This window comes from Lissotriton helveticus, chromosome 9, assembly GCF_964261635.1.
Source record: "Lissotriton helveticus chromosome 9, aLisHel1.1, whole genome shotgun sequence".
Lineage (NCBI taxonomy): Eukaryota > Metazoa > Chordata > Amphibia > Caudata > Salamandridae > Lissotriton > Lissotriton helveticus.
The window spans coordinates 6,577,506-6,599,040 of NC_136070.1; the positions used below are offsets into that span (position 1 = coordinate 6,577,506).

Here is a 21,535-nt window from a genome sequence, read left to right on the forward strand (position 1 = left end):
TGTTTAGCCCTTAGGAGTGGACTGGGTTGGTCGGTCCTCAGGGAGGGGAGAAGTTTCCAGGAGGATGATGCTAGAGAAGGTCAAATGTGAAATTCGGCACAACTTTCTGGACCGCCCAAGGGTCTTCGGCCATCCAGGACATTTTGATGGAATGATTATCCAGTTCAACAATGACTGCAGCTGGATTTGGATAGATGAAGGGTCGAAGGCTATTGGAGCATTCCACCCACTGAGTTTAGAATGCTCCAAAGTAAAAAGGGAGAAACAGACAGACATTGGACTGTTGGAGCAGAAGGCGTCTGGCAGCCATTATTGGCCCTGGGCCACCATTGTCTTCAGTGGAGCTTCCAACACTGTTTTTAAATGAAGTTTCATTGCGGGTGTGCCAGTGTGCATTCATACCATGCACCTTGGCATGTGACCATTGTTCACTTTATTAGGCTCGATGTAATGTCTTTCAAGATTATGCTGCACACTGTCCTGGGGCCATCATTCCTACCGTTTTCCACCAACATTTACAAAGCATTACATTTCTCTGAAATATTTTTCGTCCTTGCAGATCAGTCATCTTTGTCACTAGAGGTATTCTGTTTCAGTTTGGTCTTTCTCAGCCGGATGTATGACGTTACAACGCAGTCAAAACACCGCACTACCATCACAACGCAGCTTTTACAACGCAAGTCGTTACCACGACTTGCGCTGTAGGGTGCTGGACTTAGGAATAGTATGATTTACTATTCCAACTTCAGCCTACGTACAGTAGGGAGGGTGTTGGAATAGTAAATCACACTATTCCTTAGTCTAGAGCGCCCTCCAGTGTAAGTCGTGGCAACGACTTTCGTTGTAAAATCTGCGTTGTGATGGTAGTGCGGTGTTGCGACCGCGTAGTAAAGGTTGTTTCCCTTCTCAGCCACCTCCTGAGCCTTTGTAATCTACACCTCTGTGCAGGTCTCGGATGCTTTTTGATGGCTTTCGAGCAGAGATCTGAGGCTCGCGGTGCTGAGTTCAAGGATGCTCTAACTAGCCCATAGACTTCACCTACTCTAACAAGGAGCCCACTGGAGGGGCGGCTACGCCACGCTACAGCCCCATAGCATTTGTATATTAGTGCGCAGTACTGAGTGCGAAATTCTGATAGTTGCATTGCATGAGTATTGATGGGAGATTAAACCTTGAAGGAAAAAGAAATGAAGTGCTATGGACAGTTCAGGGGTGTACAAGCAAGGTTACAGGAGACTATCTTCAATCGGAGAAAGTAATGGTACGAAGTCAGTACTCAAAATGTGCTTTCAGGAGGTTAAGCATTCTTCTACTACCCCTCGGTGGAATGTGCAACACTGAAAGCGTGCGTTTCCATTGCGACTCATTTGTTCCTGTGACATAGCTGCTAGATTGGTTGAAGGGGTGACTGATCATGTGAGACTGCAGTGTTGCACATAGCACTCATTTGCTGCTCTGTTATGTTTATTTCAACCTCTACTCCGAGGTTGTGTGGTACAGTTTGTGGTGTAAAAGACCCGCATTTCTGAAGGTGGTGCTGACTGTAGCAGGCTGATCAGCATGATTGGGAAATGCTTCTAGTTTTTTTTTTTTGGTTTTTTTTTGTTTCTTTTCCCCAGACGCTCTCCTGTTGTCATTCAGATCTTCTGACTCTGGGCGGGAGGACCTCTGACTCTGGGCGGGAGGACCTCTGACTCTGGGCGGGAGGACCTCAGACTCTGGGCGGGAGGACCTCTGACTCTGGGCGGGAGGACCCCTGACTCTGGGCGGGAGGACCCCTGACTCTGGGCGGGAGGACCTCTGACTCTGGGCGGGAGGACCTCTGACTCTGGGCGGGAGGACCCCTGACTCTGGGCGGGAGGACCTCTGACTCTGGGCGGGAGGACCTCTGACTCTGGGCGGGAGGACCTCTGACTCTGGGCGGGAGGACCCCTGACTCTGGGCGGGAGGACCCCTGACTCTGGGCGGGAGGACCCCTGACTCTGGGCGGGAGGACCTCAGACTCTGGGCGGGAGGACCTCAGACTCTGGGCGGGAGGACCTCAGACTCTGGGCGGGAGGACCTCAGACTCTGGGCGGGAGGACCCCTGACTCTGGGCGGGAGGACCCCTGACTCTGGGCGGGAGGACCCCTGACTCTGGGCGGGAGGACCTCAGACTCTGGGCGGGAGGACCTCAGACTCTGGGCGGGAGGACCCCTGACTCTGGGCGGGAGGACCCCTGACTCTGGGCGGGAGGACCCCTGACTCTGGGCGGGAGGACCTCTGACTCTGGGCGGGAGGACCCCTGACTCTGGGCGGGAGGACCCCTGACTCTGGGCGGGAGGACCTCTGACTCTGGGCGGGAGGACCCCTGACTCTGGGCGGGAGGACCTCTGACTCTGGGCGGGAGGACCTCTGACTCTGGGCGGGAGGACCCCTGACTCTGGGCGGGAGGACCCCAGACTCTGGGCGGGAGGACCCCAGACTCTAAGCGGGAGGACCCCAGACTCTAAGCGGGAGGACCCCAGACTCTGGGCGGGAGGACCCCAGACTCTGGGCGGGAGGACCCCTGACTCTGGGCGGGAGGACCCCTGACTCTGGGCGGGAGGACCTCAGACTCTGGGCGGGAGGACCTCAGACTCTGGGCGGGAGGACCTCAGACTCTGGGCGGGAGGACCTCAGACTCTGGGCGGGAGGACCCCTGACTCTGGGCGGGAGGACCTCAGACTCTGGGCGGGAGGACCTCAGACTCTGGGCGGGAGGACCTCAGACTCTGGGCGGGAGGACCCCTGACTCTGGGCGGGAGGACCCCTGACTCTGGGCGGGAGGACCCCTGACTCTGGGCGGGAGGACCCCTGACTCTGGGCGGGAGGACCTCAGACTCTGGGCGGGAGGACCTCAGACTCTGGGCGGGAGGACCTCAGACTCTGGGCGGGAGGACCTCAGACTCTGGGTGAGAGGACCTCAGACTCTGGGCGGGAGGACCCCTGACTCTGGGCGGGAGGACCCCTGACTCTGGGCGGGAGGACCCCTGACTCTGGGCGGGAGGACCCCTGACTCTGGGCGGGAGGACCCCTGACTCTGGGCGGGAGGACCCCTGACTCTGGGCGGGAGGACCCCTGACTCTGGGCGGGAGGACCCCTGACTCTGGGCGGGAGGACCCCTGACTCTGGGCGGGAGGACCCCTGACTCTGGGCGGGAGGACCCCTGACTCTGGGCGGGAGGACCCCTGACTCTGGGCGGGAGGACCCCTGACTCTGGGCGGGAGGACCCCTGACTCTGGGCGGGAGGACCCCTGACTCTGGGCGGGAGGACCCCTGACTCTGGGCGGGAGGACCCCTGACTCTGGGCGGGAGGACCCCTGACTCTGGGCGGGAGGACCCCTGACTCTGGGCGGGAGGACCCCTGACTCTGGGCGGGAGGACCTCTCAGACTCTGGGCGGGAGGACCCCTCAGACTCTGGGCGGGAGGACCCCTCAGACTCTGGGCGGGAGGACCCCTCAGACTCTGGGCGGGAGGACCCCTCAGACTCTGGGCGGGAGGACCCCAGACTCTGGGCGGGAGGACCCCTGACTCTGGGCGGGAGGACCTCTGACTCTGGGCGGGAGGACCTCTGACTCTGGGCGGGAGGACCTCTGACTCTGGGCGGGAGGACCCCTGACTCTGGGTGGGGGGACCTCTCTGACTCTGGGTGGGGGGACCTCTCTGACTCTGGGTGGGGGGACCTCTCTGACTCTGGGCGGGAGGACCCCTGACTCTGGGCGGGAGGACCTCTGACTCTGGGCGGGAGGACCCCTGACTCTGGGCGGGAGGACCTCTGACTCTGGGCGGGAGGACCTCTGACTCTGGGCGGGAGGACCTCTGACTCTGGGCGGGAGGACCTCTGACTCTGGGCGGGAGGACCTCTGACTCTGGGCGGGAGGACCTCTGACTCTGGGCGGGAGGACCTCTGACTCTGGGCGGGAGGACCTCTCTGACTCTGGGCGGGAGGACCCCAGACTCTGGGCGGGAGGACCCCTGACTCTGGGCGGGAGGACCTCTGACTCTGGGCGGGAGGACCTCTGACTCTGGGCGGGAGGACCTCTGACTCTGGGCGGGAGGACCCCTGACTCTGGGTGGGGGGACCTCTCTGACTCTGGGTGGGGGGACCTCTCTGACTCTGGGTGGGGGGACCTCTCTGACTCTGGGCGGGAGGACCCCTGACTCTGGGCGGGAGGACCTCTGACTCTGGGCGGGAGGACCTCTGACTCTGGGCGGGAGGACCTCTGACTCTGGGCGGGAGGACCTCTGACTCTGGGCGGGAGGACCTCTGACTCTGGGCGGGAGGACCTCTGACTCTGGGCGGGAGGACCTCTCTGACTCTGGGTGGGGGGACCTCTCTGACTCTGGGTGGGGGGACCTCTCTGACTCTGGGCGGGAGGACCTCTGACTCTGGGCGGGAGGACCCCTGACTCTGGGCGGGAGGACCCCTGACTCTGGGTGGGGGGACCTCTCTGACTCTGGGTGGGGGGACCTCTGACTCTGGGCGGGAGGACCTCTGACTCTGGGCGGGAGGACCCCTGACTCTGGGCGGGAGGACCCCTGACTCTGGGCGGGAGGACCTCTGACTCTGGGCGGGAGGACCTCTGACTCTGGGCGGGAGGACCTCAGACTCTGGGCGGGGGGACCTCTGACTCTGGGCGGGAGGACCTCTGACTCTGGGTGGGGGACCTCTCTGACTTTGGGTGGGAGGACCTCGGACTCTGGGTGGGAGGACCTCTGACTCTGGCTGGGAGGACCTCTCAGACTCTGGCTGGGAGGACCTCCGACTCTTGGTGGGAGGACCTCCGACTCTTGGTGGGAGGACCTCCGACTCTTGGTGGGAGGACCTCCGACTCTTGGTGGGAGGACCTCCGACTCTTGGGGCGGGGGGGAGGACCTCTGACTCTCAGTGAGAGGATGCTGATGATCCCTTCCCCCTGGGATCTTCGGTGAGCAATAGAACCTCAAGAAGAATCCGATAAAATCGATATCCTTTACAAGATGTGTTTTCTCTTCTGTTTCCGATGGAGTTCCTTGCAATCCTCTGCTCTGGATTCTTTATGGATGTCAAAGGCAACGTCTGTCTTGGTTGATTTATAAATCTGATCACATTTCTGTTTCCCTGCTTCAATGAGATGTACTCATAATATTAAATTATTGGAAATTCATTTTTTTTGATCACTAGTAAATGCTTGGTAGTCGGTTTGTGTTTTCATTCATGTTTAGCCAGAGTTTGATGTTTCTCGTTCTTCTTTTGCACCAACAGGACCTGGGGAGATTATGGCATCTAGATTCCAAGATGTTCGAAAACGGATCCTTTCGCCAGTGGAGGAGGAATGCCTGCCTGAAGTCCCCAAGAAGCGGATCTCTCCTTCCTCCAAAGAGAACATGAGGAAGGTGAGAAACACCTACGGCCCTCTGTGTCTGTGAACAAGTGGAGTTTGTGCTCTGGTTTATGCGTTCTGTGTTTCTCTTGTTGATATCTCTGGTCCCTACTGTTGTTGCTGTGTACTCTTTGTTCTGCTGCCAGTATCCCAGGCCTTTGTGTATCTGCTATGACTGTCTCTGGTCTCTTCTCTGCTGCTGTGGGTCCCTCTTGGTCTCTTGCGGGCTGCCATGGGTGCCTCACTGCCGGGGTGCGCCTCTTGCTCTCTTACCTGCTGCCGTGGGCGCCTCTTGGTCTCTTGACCTGCTGCCGTGGGCGCCTCTTGGTCTCTTGACCTGCTGCCGCGGGCGCTTCTTGATCTCTTGCCTGCTGCCGTGGGCGCTTCTTGGTCTCTTGCCTGCTGCCGTGGGCGTCTCTTGCTCTCTTGCCTGCTGCCGCCTCTTGCCTGCTGCCGCGGGCGCTTCTTGCTCTCTTGCCTGCTGCCGGGGGGCGCCTCTTGCTCTCTTGCCTGCTGCCGGGGGGCGCCTCTTGCTCTCTTGACCTGCTGCCGGGGGGCGCCTCTTGCTCTCTTGCCTGCTGCTGTGGGCGCCTCTTGCCTGCTGCAGTGGGCGCCTCTTAGTCTCTTGACCTGCTGCCGTGGGCGCCTCTTGCTCTCTTGCCTGCTGCCGTGGGCGCCTCTTGCTCTCTTGCCTGCTGCCGTGGGCGCCTCTTGCCTGCTGCCGCGGGCGCCTCTTGCTCTCTTGACCTGCTGCCGTGGGCGCCTCTTGCTCTCTTGACCTGCTGCCGTGGGCGCCTCTTGCTCTCTTGACCTGCTGCCGGGGGCGCCTCTTGCTCTCTTGCCTGCTGCCGGGGGCGCCTCTTGCTCTCTTGCCTGCTGCCGGGGGCGCCTCTTGCCTGCTGCCGTGGGCGCCTCTTGCTCTCTTGCCTGCTGCCGTGGGCGCCTCTTGCTCTCTTGCCTGCTGCCGTGGGCGCCTCTTGCTCTCTTGCCTGCTGCCGTGGGCGCCTCTTGCTCTCTTGACCTGCTGCCGTGGGCGCCTCTTGCTCTCTTGACCTGCTGCCGTGGGCGCCTCTTGGTCTCTTGCCTGCTGCCGGGGGCGCCTCTTGCTCTCTTGCCTGCTGCCGTGGGCGCCTCTTGCTCTCTTGACCTGCTGCCGTGGGCGCCTCTTGCTCTCTTGACCTGCTGCCGTGGGCGCCTCTTGCTCTCTTGACCTGCTGCCGTGGGCGCCTCTTGCTCTCTTGCCTGCTGCCGTGGGCGCCTCTTGCTCTCTTGCCTGCTGCCGTGGGCGCCTCTTGCTCTCTTGCCTGCTGCCGTGGGCGCCTCTTGGCCTCTTGCCTGCTGCCGTGGGCGCCTCTTGCCTGCTGCCGTGGGCGCCTCTTGCTCTCTTGACCTGCTACCGTGGGCATCTCTTGCTCTCTTGATCTGCTGCCGTGGGCGCCTCTTGGTCTCTTGCCTGCTGCCGTGGGCGCCTCTTGGTCTCTTGCCTGCTGCCGTGGGCGCCTCTTGGTCTCTTGCCTGCTGCCGTGGGCGCCTCTTGGTCTCTTGCCTGCTGCCGGGGGGCGCCTCTTGCTCTCTTGCCTGCTGCCGGGGGGCGCCTCTTGCTCTCTTGCCTGCTGCCGTGGGCGCCTCTTGCTCTCTTGCCTGCTGCCGTGGGTGCCTCTTGCTCTCTTGCCTGCTGCCGTGGGCGCCTCTTGCTCTCTTGCCTGCTGCCGTGGGCGCCTCTTGCTCTCTTGCCTGCTGCCGTGGGCGCCTCTTGCTCTCTTGCCTGCTGCCGTGGGCGCCTCTTGCTCTCTTGCCTGCTGCCGTGGGCGCCTCTTGCTCTCTTGCCTGCTGCCGTGGGCGCCTCTTGCCTGCTGCCGTGGGCGCCTCTTGCCTGCTGCCGTGGGCGCCTCTTGCCTGCTGCCGTGGGCGCCTCTTGCCTGCTGCCGTGGGCGCCTCTTGCTCTCTTGGCCTGCTGCCGTGGGCGCCTCTTGCCTGCTGCCGTGGGCGCCTCTTGGCCTCTTGCCTGCTGCCGTGGGCGCCTCTTGCCTGCTGCCGTGGGCGCCTCTTGCTCTCTTGACCTGCTGCCGTGGGCATCTCTTGCTCTCTTGATCTGCTGCCGTGGGCGCCTCTTGGTCTCTTGCCTGCTGCCGTGGGCGCCTCTTGGTCTCTTGCCTGCTGCCGTGGGCGCCTCTTGGTCTCTTGCCTGCTGCCGTGGGCGCCTCTTGGTCTCTTGCCTGCTGCCGGGGGGCGCCTCTTGCTCTCTTGCCTGCTGCCGTGGGCGCCTCTTGCTCTCTTGCCTGCTGCCGTGGGTGCCTCTTGCTCTCTTGCCTGCTGCCGTGGGCGCCTCTTGCTCTCTTGCCTGCTGCCGTGGGCGCCTCTTGCTCTCTTGCCTGCTGCCGTGGGCGCCTCTTGCTCTCTTGCCTGCTGCCGTGGGCGCCTCTTGCTCTCTTGCCTGCTGCCGTGGGCGCCTCTTGCTCTCTTGCCTGCTGCCGTGGGCGCCTCTTGCCTGCTGCCGTGGGCGCCTCTTGCCTGCTGCCGTGGGCGCCTCTTGCCTGCTGCCGTGGGCGCCTCTTGCTCTCTTGGCCTGCTGCCGTGGGCGCCTCTTGCCTGCTGCCGTGGGCGCCTCTTAGTCTCTTGACCTGCTGCCGTGTCTGTGAACAAGTGGAGTTTGTGCCGCTCCGGCTGGCTGGTCTCTTCTATGCTTCCGTGGGTGTGTGATCTTTTCTTTGCATCCATGAGTTTCTGTTCTCTCCTGCTGCTCCGGGTGTCACTGGTCTGTGTTGTGCTGCTCCGGGTGTCACTGGTCTGTGTTGTACTGCTCCGGGTGTCACTGGTCTGTGTTGTGCCGCTCCGGGTGTCACTGGTCTGTGTTGTGCCGCTCCGGGTGTCACTGGTCTGTGTTGTGCCGCTCCGGGTGTCACTGGTCTGTGTTGTGCCGCTCCGGGTGTCACTGGTCTGTGTTGTGCCGCTTCGGGTGTCACTGGTCTGTGTTGTGCCGCTCCGGGTGTCACTGGTCTGTGTTGTGCCGCTCCGGGTGTCACTGGTCTGTGTTGTGCCGCTCCGGGTGTCACTGGTCTGTGTTGTGCCGCTCCGGGTGTCACTGGTCTGTGTTGTGCCGCTCCGGGTGTCACTGGTCTGTGTTGTGCCGCTCCGGGTGTCACTGGTCTGTGTTGTGCCGCTCCGGGTGTCACTGGTCTGTGTTGTGCCGCTCCGGGTGTCACTGGTCTGTGTTGTGCCGCTCCGGGTGTCACTGGTCTGTGTTGTGCCCCTCCGGGTGTCACTGGTCTGTGTTGTGCCGCTCCGGGTGTCACTGGTCTGTGTTGTGCCGCTCCGGGTGTCACTGGTCTGTGTTGTGCCGCTCCGGGTGTCACTGGTCTGTGTTGTGCCGATGCAGTGTATCTAGTCTTATGCTACTAATCAACTCTGCTCTGTGTGAATGTTTGCTTGGGCTGGCCATGGAATCTATGTGGTGATTCTCAGTGAATCCCTAATGTTTATGGAGCGGGAGGTGAGTGCCACGAGTGGCTCTGCTGATTCTATGGTGGCCATGGTTGGGCTTTTGCAGGTTCTGTTACAGGTAGAGTGGAGCATTATGGGTGGTGGTGCTGTGGAGAGCTGCCGCAATATTCGTTTTATGCACCGGCAGCTCTTCGTTTTGGGGACAGTACATTATTAGCAGTGGAATTTGGATGGATTTGTTGTGTTTAGTCTTCATTTCATCTAAACATTTGAATCTTCCTTTTGTTGACAGGATAAGATCCCTGTGCACGAGACGTCGGTGCTCTACAAGCTCAGGTAGGAGACATGCATTCTTAAGGCAGCTCTTCTCGCTGTCCAGGCGGGTTTGTACAACAGACACTTTGTGATGTGCCTCTCGTTTTCCTGCAGGACAACAACCCATTGGGCTGTGAGTAGCCCACGCAAGTCTTATAAAATCCTACACTTCAGGAGAAGATCCGCCCCGATCAGCCCAAGCCCCTGTTCCCGAAGGAAGACTCTCCCCATCCCTGGGGACCGTGACATGGATAATAAGGAAAACGAGGTAGCATTTCCTGGGAACCTGCAGGGGAAACTTCTGAAGGATAGCCGGACGTACTTGCTCAACCCTGGTGATCCAGGCACCTCCCAGACCGACGGGCCTGGCTCCAAGTACAGCAGCTTCATCACAGAGGTTAGTCTGTGCTGGTCGGACCCCGGGTCTTTTACTTGGCTTCGCTTGTCTGTTTGATGTGTCAAAGTGCGTAGTATTGAGGCAGAAATATCCTCTTCAGCTCCCTGAGTCCTCTCCTCTGTGCCATGATTGTCCTACTTCTCTGTGCTCTCTTGTAACTGAAGTATCAGCCACAGAGTCCTACTTCTGACTCTTTTCCTCTTATAGCCGACAGTGTCAAAGGCTGTGTGGGCTAGGGCAAAGCCTATTGTGCCAGAACATGGAAGTCGGCGTATGGAACATTTCCATGTCTCATCCGCTTCTTTTATTTCCGAATACAGACAAAGTAAGACGGATCTGACCCGCGAGGTTGGTGTGAGAGGATTATAACTGTGTGGCTGATCCTTCGGAAACTCGTGTTGAAAGGGACGTGATTTAACAGACTACTTCCATCTCCGAATCTAAATCTGGCTTTGTTCTCCTGCAGCGCTCCCCACGTATAGGACGGGCAGCACTTGAGCAGTTGTTTTAGATCTGTAGAAACCAAACCCCCTGTGCACTGCTCCTTGAAATGAGACTCGCTGAACCCTGCGATTGCTTTGGGGATGAGACCTGCTGGTTGCTGCTTGCTCTCCTGGTTTGGAACTCTGGTCACTGCAACTGCTCTCATTATTAAACATTAGTGTATTCTTTTAGGCCTGATCTGGGCCTGAGGTTGCTTTGAGAATGAAGCACTCTGGTCCTTGTGACTGTTCTCAGAATGTGATGCTTTAATTTCTGCAACTTTTTAAGAATGAGACGCTCTGTTCTGTGGTTACTCAAGACCATTGATCCGAACCTGAGGCTGCTTTGGGAACGGGGCACTTTTTTGTTTGTCTATAACCGCTCCGAGAAGGGGGGGGGACTCTCGTCCAAAAGCACTCTGTGAGTGCCTTAGTGTGAATGCTCTGAGGCACTCGAGACCTTTTCCGGGGCTGCCGTCTGAATGAGATGCTTTGGTTCCTGTTCCGGTGACCCATTGACGCTGAAGACCATTTTTTGAGGTGTCTTTAAAAACATCAAGTTTGGCTTCATGTGTCTGCGGTCTCTGAGCGATGGTGAAAGTCCTGCCCTGGGCAGTGAGGAGCAGCACATAATTCATGCACTTTCTTGTTGGGTTCCCATAGTGGAGCTGCATCTCAGCTCACTGACCTGGCCTCGATGTTTGTTCTTTGCTCCCTGTCCTGGCCTTGAAGCTGGATCTATGCTCAGATTCCTGGCTTTCACATTGGATCTTGGCCCCTGGCTCTTGTCTTGAGCCTAGGACTGTTATCACCGTCCTGACCTTCATGCAAGGTTGACGCTTCCTGACCCAGTCTGTACCTGTACTGGGTCTAGATTTCCAGTTCTGACCTTATTCTGCTCTTGGGTTTAGGTTCCCTGTCACAAACCTTGCTTGGCACAGGGTGTAGACCTCTTCTCCCGGCTTTAGCTTGGCACTGGGTCCAGGCTCTCTGTCCCGACCGTTGCTTGCAGCGTGGTCTACACTCCTTGTCCCAATCTGTGCTTTGCTCTTGGTCTAGACTTCCTGTCCTGACCTTTGGCTTGGGCCCTCTGTGTCCTGACCTTTGGCTTGGGCCCTCTGTGTCCTGACCTTTGGCTTGGGCCCTCTGTGTCCTGACCTTTGGCTTGGGCCCTCTGTGTCCTGGCCTTTGGCTTGGGCCCTCTGTGTCCTGGCCTTTGGCTTGGGCCCTCTGTGTCCTGGCCTTTGGCTTGGGCCCTCTGTGTCCTGGCCTTTTGGCTTGGGCCCTCTGTGTCCTGGCCTTTTGGCTTGGGCCCTCTGTGTCCTGGCCTTTTGGCTTGGGCCCTCTGTGTCCTGGCCTTTTGGCTTGGGCCCTCTGTGTCCTGGCCTTTTGGCTTGGGCCCTCTGTGTCCTGGCCTTTTGGCTTGGGCCCTCTGTGTCCTGGCCTTTTGGCTTGGGCCCTCTGTGTCCTGGCCTTTTGGCTTGGGCCCTCTGTGTCCTGGCCTTTTGGCTTGGGCCCTCTGTGTCCTGGCCTTTTGGCTTGGGCCCTCTGTGTCCTGACCTTTTGGCTTGGGCCCTCTGTGTCCTGGCCTTTTGGCTTGGGCCCTCTTTGTCTTGGCCTTTTAGGTTTGGCCCTCTGTGTCCTGACCTTTTGGCTTGGGCCCTCTGTGTCCTGACCTTTCCTTGCACTGGTCTTTGTCCCAGTTTTAGTTGGCTCTCAACTTCTTGTCCTTATCTTTGTCTCTTGACTTCTTCTTGTTGTCTGGTGCCTATTTTTGGGATCCTATAATGCCCCTTGCAGGATCCTGGAGAGACCCTCAGATTTTAGGTCTCAGTAGCTGTAATTCCCGTTGCCAAGTGCTGATCCGACTCTGACCTAGTGTACTTTCCAAGGTTTGGTGCTTGGTTCCCATCCCGGTTAGGCCTGCAGCATCTGATGAGGTGAAGGCTGTTGAGTTAATTCTGATTTGTGTTTTCAGGTTTCCAGTCACCATGAGACGATGGCGCAGGTTCTTTTCAGCAGGAGCCTCCGATTGAGCGTGGCGTTAACCTTCTGGAAGCGGCAGAACATTTGCGAGCTCATTGCCTATTTACTGAGGTAACCCCCGGCTCATGCTGTTGTATCTCCTCCTCCTTTATGTAGCTTCTTGGATCGTTGCTCGTCCTTTCTTACTTCATGACCCGTTTCCTCTTATTGCTTTCCAGCACCTCCACACACCTTTCCTGTCAGCGTGCCACGTTTTCTTTTCCGGTGTCTGTATTTTTCAATTGTGGCCACAACATGGCTGGGTACTGATGCTGGCGCCCACCTATTATCAGATTAGAAAGATGTGTGCATCTGTCCGTCTCACAATGGACTGCGTCCTGTGTTTGTAGAGCAGAGTCTCCTCCCCGTGGTCATCTGCTTGTGCATGTTTTCGTTTTCCATGAATGTTTTGTCTGCCGTTAGTGGCTTCTCTTGTGGGCAAGCGGTGTGTAATGTGGGGACCTGGTCCTGACCCTGCCAGTCTTGCCAAGAATGTGGGTTCTGTAACCGGTGCATGTTGACCTCTGGGGCCTGAAGCCAACCCTGCAGCATTATTCTGCCTCTGCTGCTGCCTTGCTTCAGACCTTGTGTTATCCTGTGTCTGCTGGTGCCCCTGTGGCACTCCTTGCGTTATCCTGTGTCTGCAGGAGCCCCTGTGGCACTCCTTGCGTTATCCTGTGTCTGCAGGAGCCCCTGTGGCACTCCTTGCATTATCCTGCGTCTGCTGGTGCCCCTGCGTCACCCTCCAAATAACCTTGCCTCTGGCGGGAGTCCACGTGGCACTCCTCACATTATCCTGCGTCTGCTGGAGACCCTGTGGTACTCTTCGCACTGCGTTGCCTCTGGTGGGAGTCCGTGCGACACTCCTCACATTATCCTGCGCCTGCTGGAGACCCTGTGGTCCCTTTCGCACTGCGTTGCCTCTGGTGTGAGTCTGTGTGGCATTCCTCACACTACGTTGCCTCTGGTGGGAGTCCGTGTGGCATTCCTCACAGTATCCTGCGTCTGCTGGAGACCCTGTGGTCCCTTTCGCACTGCGTTGCCTCTGTCGGGAGTCCACGTGGCATTCCTCACAGTATCCTGCGTCTGCTGGAGACCCTGTGGTACTCTTCGCACTGCGTTGCCTCTGGTGGGAGTCCGTGCGACACTCCTCACATTATCCTGCGCCTGCTGGAGACCCTGAGGTACTCTTCGCACTGCGTTGCCTCTGGTGGGAGTCTGTGTGGCACTCCTCACATTATCCTGCGTCTGCTGGAGACCCTGTGGTACTCTCCGCACTGCGTTGCCTCTGGTGGGAGTCCGTGTGGCACTCTTCGCACTGCGTTGCCTCTGGTGGGAGTCCGTGCGGAACTCCTCACATTATCCTGCGTCTGCTGGAGACCCTGTGGTACTCTTCGCACTGCGTTGCCTCTGGTGGGAGTCCGGGTGGCACTCCTCACATTATCCTGCGCCTGCTGGAGACCCTGTGGTACTCTTCGCACTGCGTTGCCTCTGGTGGGAGTCCGTGTGGCACTCCTCACAGTATCCTGCGCCTGCTGGAGACCCTGTGGTCCCTTTCGCACTGCGTTGCCTCTGGCGGGAGTCCACGTGGCATTCCTCACATTATCCTGCGCCTGCTGGAGACCCTGTGGTACTCTTCGCACTGCGTTGCCTCTGGTGGGAGTCCGTGTGGCACTCCTCACAGTATCCTGCGCCTGCTGGAGACCCTGTGGTCCCTTTCGCACTGCGTTGCCTCTGGCGGGAGTCCACGTGGCACTCCTCACATTATCCTGCGCCTGCTGGAGACCCTGTGGTACTCTTCGCACTGCGTTGCCTCTGGTGGGAGTCCGGGTGGCACTCCTCGCATTATCCTGCGCCTGCTGGAGACCCTGTGGTACTCTTCGCACTGCGTTGCCTCTGGTGGGAGTCCGTGTGGCACTCCTCACAGTATCCTGCGCCTGCTGGAGACCCTGTGGTCCCTTTCGCACTGCGTTGCCTCTGGCGGGAGTCCACGTGGCATTCCTCACATTATCCTGCGCCTGCTGGAGACCCTGTGGTACTCTTCGCACTGCGTTGCCTCTGGTGGGAGTCCGTGTGGCACTCCTCACAGTATCCTGCGCCTGCTGGAGACCCTGTGGTCCCTTTCGCACTGCGTTGCCTCTGGCGGGAGTCCACGTGGCACTCCTCACATTATCCTGCGCCTGCTGGAGACCCTGTGGTACTCTTCGCACTGCGTTGCCTCTGGCGGGAGTCCGTGCGACACTCCTCACATTATCCTGCGCCTGCTGGAGACCCTGAGGTACTCTTCGCACTGCGTTGCCTCTGGTGGGAGTCCGTGTGGCACTCCTCACAGTATCCTGCGCCTGCTGGAGACCCTGTGGTACTCTTCGCACTGCGTTGCCTCTGGTGGGAGTCCGTGTGGCACTCCTCACATCATCCTGCGCCTGCTGGAGACCCTGTGGTACTCTTCGCACTGCGTTGCCTCTGGTGGGAGTCCGTGTGGCACTCCTCACATTATCCTGTGCCTGCTGGAGACCCTGTGGTACTCTTCGCACTGCGTTGCCTCTGGTGGGAGTCTGTGCGGAACTCCTCACATTATCCTGCACCTGATGGAGACCCTGTGGTACTCTTCGCACTGCGTTGCCTCTGGTGGGAGTCTGTGCGGAACTCCTCACATTATCCTGCGTCTGCTGGAGACCCTGTGGTACTCTCCGCACTGCGTTGCCTCTGGTGGGAGTCCGTGTGGCACTGCTCACATTATCCTGCGCCTGCTGGAGACCCTGTGGTACTCTCCGCACTGCGTTGCCTCTGGTGGGAGTCCGTGTGGCACTCCTCACATTATCCTGCGCCTGCTGGAGACCCTGTGGTACTCTTCGCACTGCGTTGCCTCTGGTGGGAGTCAGTGTGGCACTCCTCACATTATCCTGCGCCTGCTGGAGACCCTGAGGTACTCTTCGCACTGCTTTGCCTCTGGTGGGAGTCCGTGTGGCACTCCTCACATTATCCTGCGCCTGCTGGAGACCCTGTGGTACTCTTCGCACTGCTTTGCCTCTGGTGGGAGTCCGTGTGGCACTCCTCACAGTATCCTGCGTCTGCTGGAGACCCTGTGGTACTCTTCGCACTGCGTTGCCTCTGGTGGGAGTCAGTGTGGCACTCCTCACATTATCCTGCGCCTGCTGGAGACCCTGTGGTACTCTTCGCACTGCGTTGCCTCTGGTGGGAGTCAGTGTGGCACTCCTCACATTATCCTGTGCCTGCTGGAGACCCTGTGGTACTCTTCGCACTGCGTTGCCTCTGGTGGGAGTCCGTGTGGCACTCCTCACATTATCCTGCGCCTGCTGGAGACCCTGTGGTACTCTTCGCACTACGTTGCCTCTGGTGGGAGTCTGTGCGGAACTCCTCACATTATCCTGCGCCTGCTGGAGACCCTGTGGTACTCTTCGCACTGCGTTGCCTCTGGTGGGAGTCAGTGTGGCACTCCTCACATTATCCTGTGCCTGCTGGAGACCCTGTGGTACTCTCCGCACTGCGTTGCCTCTGGTGGGAGTCCGTGTGGCACTCTTCGCACTGCGTTGCCTCTGGTGGGAGTCCGGGTGGCACTCCTCACATTATCCTGCGTCTGCTGGAGACCCTGTGGTACTCTTCGCACTGCGTTGCCTCTGGTGGGAGTCAGTGTGGCACTCCTCACATTATCCTGTGCCTGCTGGAGACCCTGTGGTACTCTTCGCACTGCGTTGCCTCTGGTGGGAGTCAGTGTGGCACTCCTCACATTATCCTGTGCCTGCTGGAGACCCTGTGGTACTCTTCGCACTGCGTTGCCTCTGGTGGGAGTCTGTGTGGCACTCCTCACATTATCCTGCGTCTGCTGGAGACCCTGTGGTACTCTCCGCACTGCGTTGCCTCTGGTGGGAGTCCGTGTGGCACTCTTCGCACTGCGTTGCCTCTGGTGGGAGTCCGTGCGGAACTCCTCACATTATCCTGCGCCTAGTGGAGACCCTGTGGTACTCTTCGCACTGCGTTGCCTCTGGTGGGAGTCCGTGCGACACTCCTCACATTATCCAGCGCCTGCTGGAGACCCTGTGGTACTCTCCGCACTGCGTTGCCTCTGGTGGGAGTCCGTGTGGCACTCCTCACATTATCCTGCGCCTGCTGGAGACCCTGTGGTACTCTTCGCACTGCGTTGCCTCTGGTGGGAGTCCGTGTGGCACTCCTCACATCATCCTGCGCCTGCTGGAGACCCTGTGGTACTCTTCGCACTGCTTTGCCTCTGGTGGGAGTCTGTGTGGCATTCCTCACACTACGTTGCCTCTGGTGGGAGTCCGTGTGGCATTCCTCACAGTATCCTGCGTCTGCTGGAGACCCTTAGTCACTCCTCACACTACGTTGCCTCTGGTGGGAGTCCGTGTGGCATTCCTCACAGTATCCTGCGTCTGCTGGAGACCCTGTGGCACTCCTCACATTATCCTGCGTCTGCTGGAGACCCTGTGGCACTCCTCACATTATCCTGCGTCTGCTGGAGACCCTGTGGCACTCCTCACATTATCCTGTGCCTGCTGGAGACCCTGTGGTACTCTTCGCACTGCGTTGCCTCTGGTGGGAGTCCGTGTGGCACTCCTCACATTATCCTGCGCCTGCTGGAGACCCTGTGGTACTCTCCGCACTGCGTTGCCTCTGGTGGGAGTCCGTGTCACATTCTTTGCATTATCCTACCTCTGCCAGTGTGTGAGGTGATCCAGTTTGCAGCCTTGGAAGGAAGGAAGGTGTAACTCTTGGAGTGTAATCCCCTGGAGTGCAGCTCCTGCGTCCCTTCTACATTGTTGCTGCATGTTCTGGAGGACGGTGTAACCCCTTGGTGCGCAGCACTTGCTTTGCTTCCCCATTCCTGTTGCATGTTTAATGAGATGTAATCCCCTGGAGTTTAAGGCCTGCGCCCCTTCTCCATCTTTGCTGCTTGTTCTGGAGGAAGGTGTAATCACCCCTCCCCCTAGGAGTGCAGCTCCTGTGTCTCTTTTCCTCTTGCCACTTGTCCTTTAGGAAGCTATTATCCCCCAAAATGCATCGCCTGTGTCCCTTCTGCATTTATGCTGCGTGTTTTGGAGAATGGGTGCAATCACCTGGAGTGCAGCTCCTGCATCCCGTCTACATTATTGGTGCTCCATCAGGGTAAATGCGTTACTCCCGCTCTGCATGTTGACAGCCTGTTTACATAGGACAATAAATCTACCTTGACTACCTCCAAACTGTTTGTCCACATATCCTACTTACCATATATGGTATTACATTTTTAGGTCGAGGCATGCTGTACTGGAGTATGGACTTGAAGTTCCGCCTACTCTCTGTCCATATTTTTGATTGGTTTGTGTCATTGTCCTTTGTAAATACTGGCTTCTGATTCTTTTAATAGGCTTACCTGAAAGAGACTATTAGTTATGGATTCCTCACCTTAGAATTACCCCCGGGTGTCAGACTGGATCCAGAGATTTATTTTTTCAGCAGTACCTCCTGCGCGTCGGTAGGTGGCATCGGTCGACTCCGCATTTGTCGTTGGCGTTCTGATTGCTGGGATGACATTGCGGTATCTACTTGGATGCCACCCCTGCACACTAAGGTCAGTTCTTTCTTTTTTCACGCCAGCCAGTGCTGATCTGGAGTACCTTGAGTCGCTTTTTGACTCTCTTTTTGCAACTTTTTGTCGACTTCTTCTCGAGTCGTCGAAACGCCTGGTGCCACACGGATGTCATCTCTTCGGACCGGCCGTAGTTTTTGTGGTCAGTGTCTTAGATGGCTCTGCGCTTCTGGCATGGAATGTTGTGTAAAGAACTGATGTCAGCATGCAGGGGCGGTGTCTAAGTAGATATCACCACATCATTCCGTCGATCACGACGCCAACGACTTAACGCGGAGTCGACCAACGCCACCTACCGACGCGCAGGGGTACTGCTGAGGAAAATATTCTGAGGATCCAGTCTGACGTCTGGGGGTGATTCTAAGGTGAGGAATCCATAACTAATGTCTCTTATAGAAATATCGTTACCGAAGGAAAGTAACTTGTTCGTTAGTCCCTCCTTAGTAACTCCTTGTTTTCATTTGTAACCTCCCATGCAACTGCCCCTTTTTCTTCTGTTACACGGTACGTCTTTAGTCTAGTCTGTAAGCACTATTTTCTTTAATGAGTTTCTTCCACTGCAGGCACAACATTCTTTCCTGCAACGTTCAGCTCACCATGCACGCTTTCACTTTCCAAGCAAACCCGGTACAATGGCGGCCGCTTCTTTGAAATGAAATAGGTCTTGTATTTACAAGAGTTTGAGCTTTTGGCATTGTAAATGACGCCTTTTATTTATGTGTTAATGATCAAAACAGATAAATAAAACGCATTGTCCTTTACAATGCCAATAGCTTAAACTCTCGTAAATGCGAGACCTATTGCATTGCAAATGCTTGTTATTTATTATTGCTTGTAAAAGCAAAACCTGTGGTGGATCTGTTTCATTCTAGTGTCTAAATTCAAATAAAAATAGTCTGTTTAGGTCGAGCCTGAGCCAGTGCGCATGCGATCCGCTGTAGTGGAGTAGGTAATAGAAGCCCCGCCCACTCTCCGCCATATTTGCCATTGGCTGGTCATTGTCCATCCTGAATGCTGGCTTCTGATTCATAAACAGGCTTGTTAGTACCACCTCCTCTTCATTTGTCACCTCCCATGGCGACTGGCCCCTTTACTTCGGTTGTTACACTGTACGTGTTATTTAGACTGTGATCAGTGTTTTCTTGAGTTTCTCTTGCTGCAGGCACGACGTGTTTTGCTTTCTGCATTGCGAATATTTTTTTTAATGACTGTGCGCCTTGTGCAACCTCGGACGCTCCCGCACCAGTGAATCTCCAGCTAAACATTTTTTTTTATTATAACTATGGCGCCCGTTTATGAGCCGCCATACACATGTTATATTGCCTGTGCTCCGAGCTTTAAATTCTACCACGGTGCCAGCATTTTATCATTTAAAAGAAAAATGTACTCTGGCGCCGCGCTGCTTAGCTAGTGCCCGTTTTCATGGGCTTTTTAGGTCGAGCTGGAAAAGCATGCGAAGCATGCATCCAAGCTCGACGACTTATGTTGCCGACTTCTGGGAATGTGAGACACGAGTCGGCCACGCGCTTTTTGTGTCTCAGATTTGTCCTTGTGAGCGCATTTTTAGGTTTTGCCTCGCCAAAAAGATGCGCTCTGCGCATCTTTTTCGCGCAGGCGAAAACCTGATGAGAATTGTAGTGTGCTTTGGGTCGGCCCTCCTCATTCATTGGCTGGCTCCGTAAATGGAGCCTTGCCATTGGACGAGGGGCCTGTCCGTCAATGCCGGACCAGACACGGGGGCGTTCCCGACATTCTTTGGCTTTTGCCGACGTCACGCGACGCCGGGAACGCCCCCGATTCTGTTCCGGCATTGCCGGCACCTCCCTTGCTCTACTGTCATCACCACAACACTGCGCCCATTTTATCCCAAGCTAAACACTCGGAGAGGCGCAGTGACCGGGTCTTTGAAGGCCGCTCTCCCAATGAAAACAAGTTTTCTCTCCGAGTCAGCACGAGCAGGAAGACGAGCAGCGCGCCTCCCAGCTGGCCTCTCGCATCAGCATCCAGAGCTGCCCTGCGCGGTGTGTAGCTTCAGTGGAGCTTCAGAGTGCAGAGTGGAGCTTCAGAGTGGAGCTTCAGAGTGGAGCTTCAGAGTGGAGCTTCAGAGTGGAGCTTCAGAGTGGAGCTTCAGAGTGGAGCTTCAGAGTGGAGCTTCAGAGTGGAGCTTCAGAGTGGAGCTTCAGAGTGGAGCTTCAGAGTGGAGCTTCAGAGTGGAGCTTCAGAGTGGAGCTTCAGAGTGGAGCTTCAGAGTGGAGCTTCAGAGTGGAGCTTCAGAGTGGAGCTTCAGAGTGGAGATTCAGAGTGCAGAGTGGAGCTGCAGATTCAGAGTGCAGAGTGGAGCTTCAGAGTGCAGATTCAGAGTGCAGAGTGGAGCTTCAGAGTGCAGATTCAGAGTGCAGAGTGGAGCTTCAGAGTGCAGATTCAGAGTGGAGATTCAGAGTGGAGCTTCAGAGTGGAGATTCAGAGTGGAGATTCAGAGTGGAGCTTCAGAGTGGAGATTCAGAGTGCAGAGTGGAGCTTCAGAGTGCAGATTCAGAGTGCAGAGTGGAGCTTCAGAGTGGAGCTTCAGAGTGGAGCTTCAGAGTGGAGCTTCAGAGTGGAGCTTCAGAGTGGAGCTTCAGAGTGGAGCTTCAGAGTGGAGCTTCAGAGTGGAGCTTCAGAGTGGAGCTTCAGAGTGGAGCTTCAGAGTGGAGCTTCAGAGTGGAGCTTCAGAGTGCAGATTCAGAGTGGAGCTTCAGAGTGGAGCTTCAGAGTGCAGATTCAGAGTGCAGATTCAGAGTGGAGCTTCAGAGTGCAGAGTGGAGCTTCAGTGCAGATTCAGAGTGGAGCTTCAGAGTGCAGAGTGGAGCTTCAGTGCAGATTCAGAGTGGAGCTTCAGAGTGGAGCTTCAGAGTGGAGCTTCAGAGTGGAGCTTCAGAGTGGAGCTTCAGAGTGGAGCTTCAGAGTGGAGCTTCAGAGTGGAGCTTCAGAGTGGAGCTTCAGAGTGGAGCTTCAGAGTGGAGCTTCAGAGTGGAGCTTCAGAGTGGAGCTTCAGAGTGGAGCTTCAGAGTGGAGCTTCAGAGTGGAGCTGCAGAGTGCAGATTCAGAGTGGAGCTGCAGAGTGCAGATTCAGAGTGCAGAGTGGAGCTTCAGAGTGCAGATTCAGAGTGGAGCATCAGAGTGCAGAGTGGAGCTTCAGAGTGCAGATTCAGAGTGGAGCTTCAGAGTGCAGAGTGGAGCTTCAGAGTGCAGAGTGGAGCTTCAGAGTGCAGATTCAGAGTGGAGCTTCAGAGTGCAGAGTGGAGCTTCAGAGTGCAGATTCAGAGTGGAGCTTCAGAGTGCAGAGTGGAGCTTCAGAGTGCAGATTCAGAGTGGAGCTTCAGAGTGCAGAGTGGAGCTTCAGAGTGGAGCTTCAGAGTGCAGAGTGGAGCTTCAGAGTGCAGAGTGGAGCTTCAGAGTGGAGCTTCAGAGTGCAGAGTGGAGCTTCAGAGTGCAGAGTGGAGCTTCAGAGTGGAGCTTCAGAGTGGAGCTTCAGAGTGGAGCTTCAGAGTGGAGCTTCAGAGTGGAGCATCAGAGTGGAGCATCAGAGTGGAGCATCAGAGTGGAGCATCAGAGTGGAGCATCAGAGTGGAGCATCAGAGTGGAGCATCAGAGTGGAGCATCAGAGTGGAGCATCAGAGTGGAGCATCAGAGTGGAGCATCAGAGTGGAGCATCAGAGTGGAGCATCAGAGTGGAGCATCAGAGTGGAGCATCAGAGTGGAGCATCAGAGTGGAGCTTCAGAGTGGAGCTTCAGAGTGGAGCTTCAGAGTGGAGCTTCAGAGTGGAGCTTCAGAGTGGAGCTTCAGAGTGGAGCTTCAGAGTGGAGCTTCAGAGTGGAGCTTCAGAGTGGAGCTTCAGAGTGGAGC

At 57.0% G+C, this 21,535-nt stretch overlaps 1 protein-coding gene across 2 annotated transcripts in view; it reads left to right on the top strand.

Moving 5' to 3' along the window:
- Positions 1–21,535, top strand: part of KATNBL1 (katanin regulatory subunit B1 like 1) — a 101,532-nt gene that overhangs the window by 23,603 nt on the left and 56,394 nt on the right. For both annotated transcript variants that reach the window (XM_078659340.1, XM_078659341.1), the window contains exons 2-5: positions 5,267–5,397; positions 9,118–9,161; positions 9,255–9,537; positions 11,998–12,116. In XM_078659340.1, coding sequence (XP_078515466.1) covers positions 5,267–5,397; positions 9,118–9,161; positions 9,255–9,537; positions 11,998–12,116 — 577 coding nt within the window. The remainder of the gene's footprint in view (positions 1–5,266; positions 5,398–9,117; positions 9,162–9,254; positions 9,538–11,997; positions 12,117–21,535) is intronic.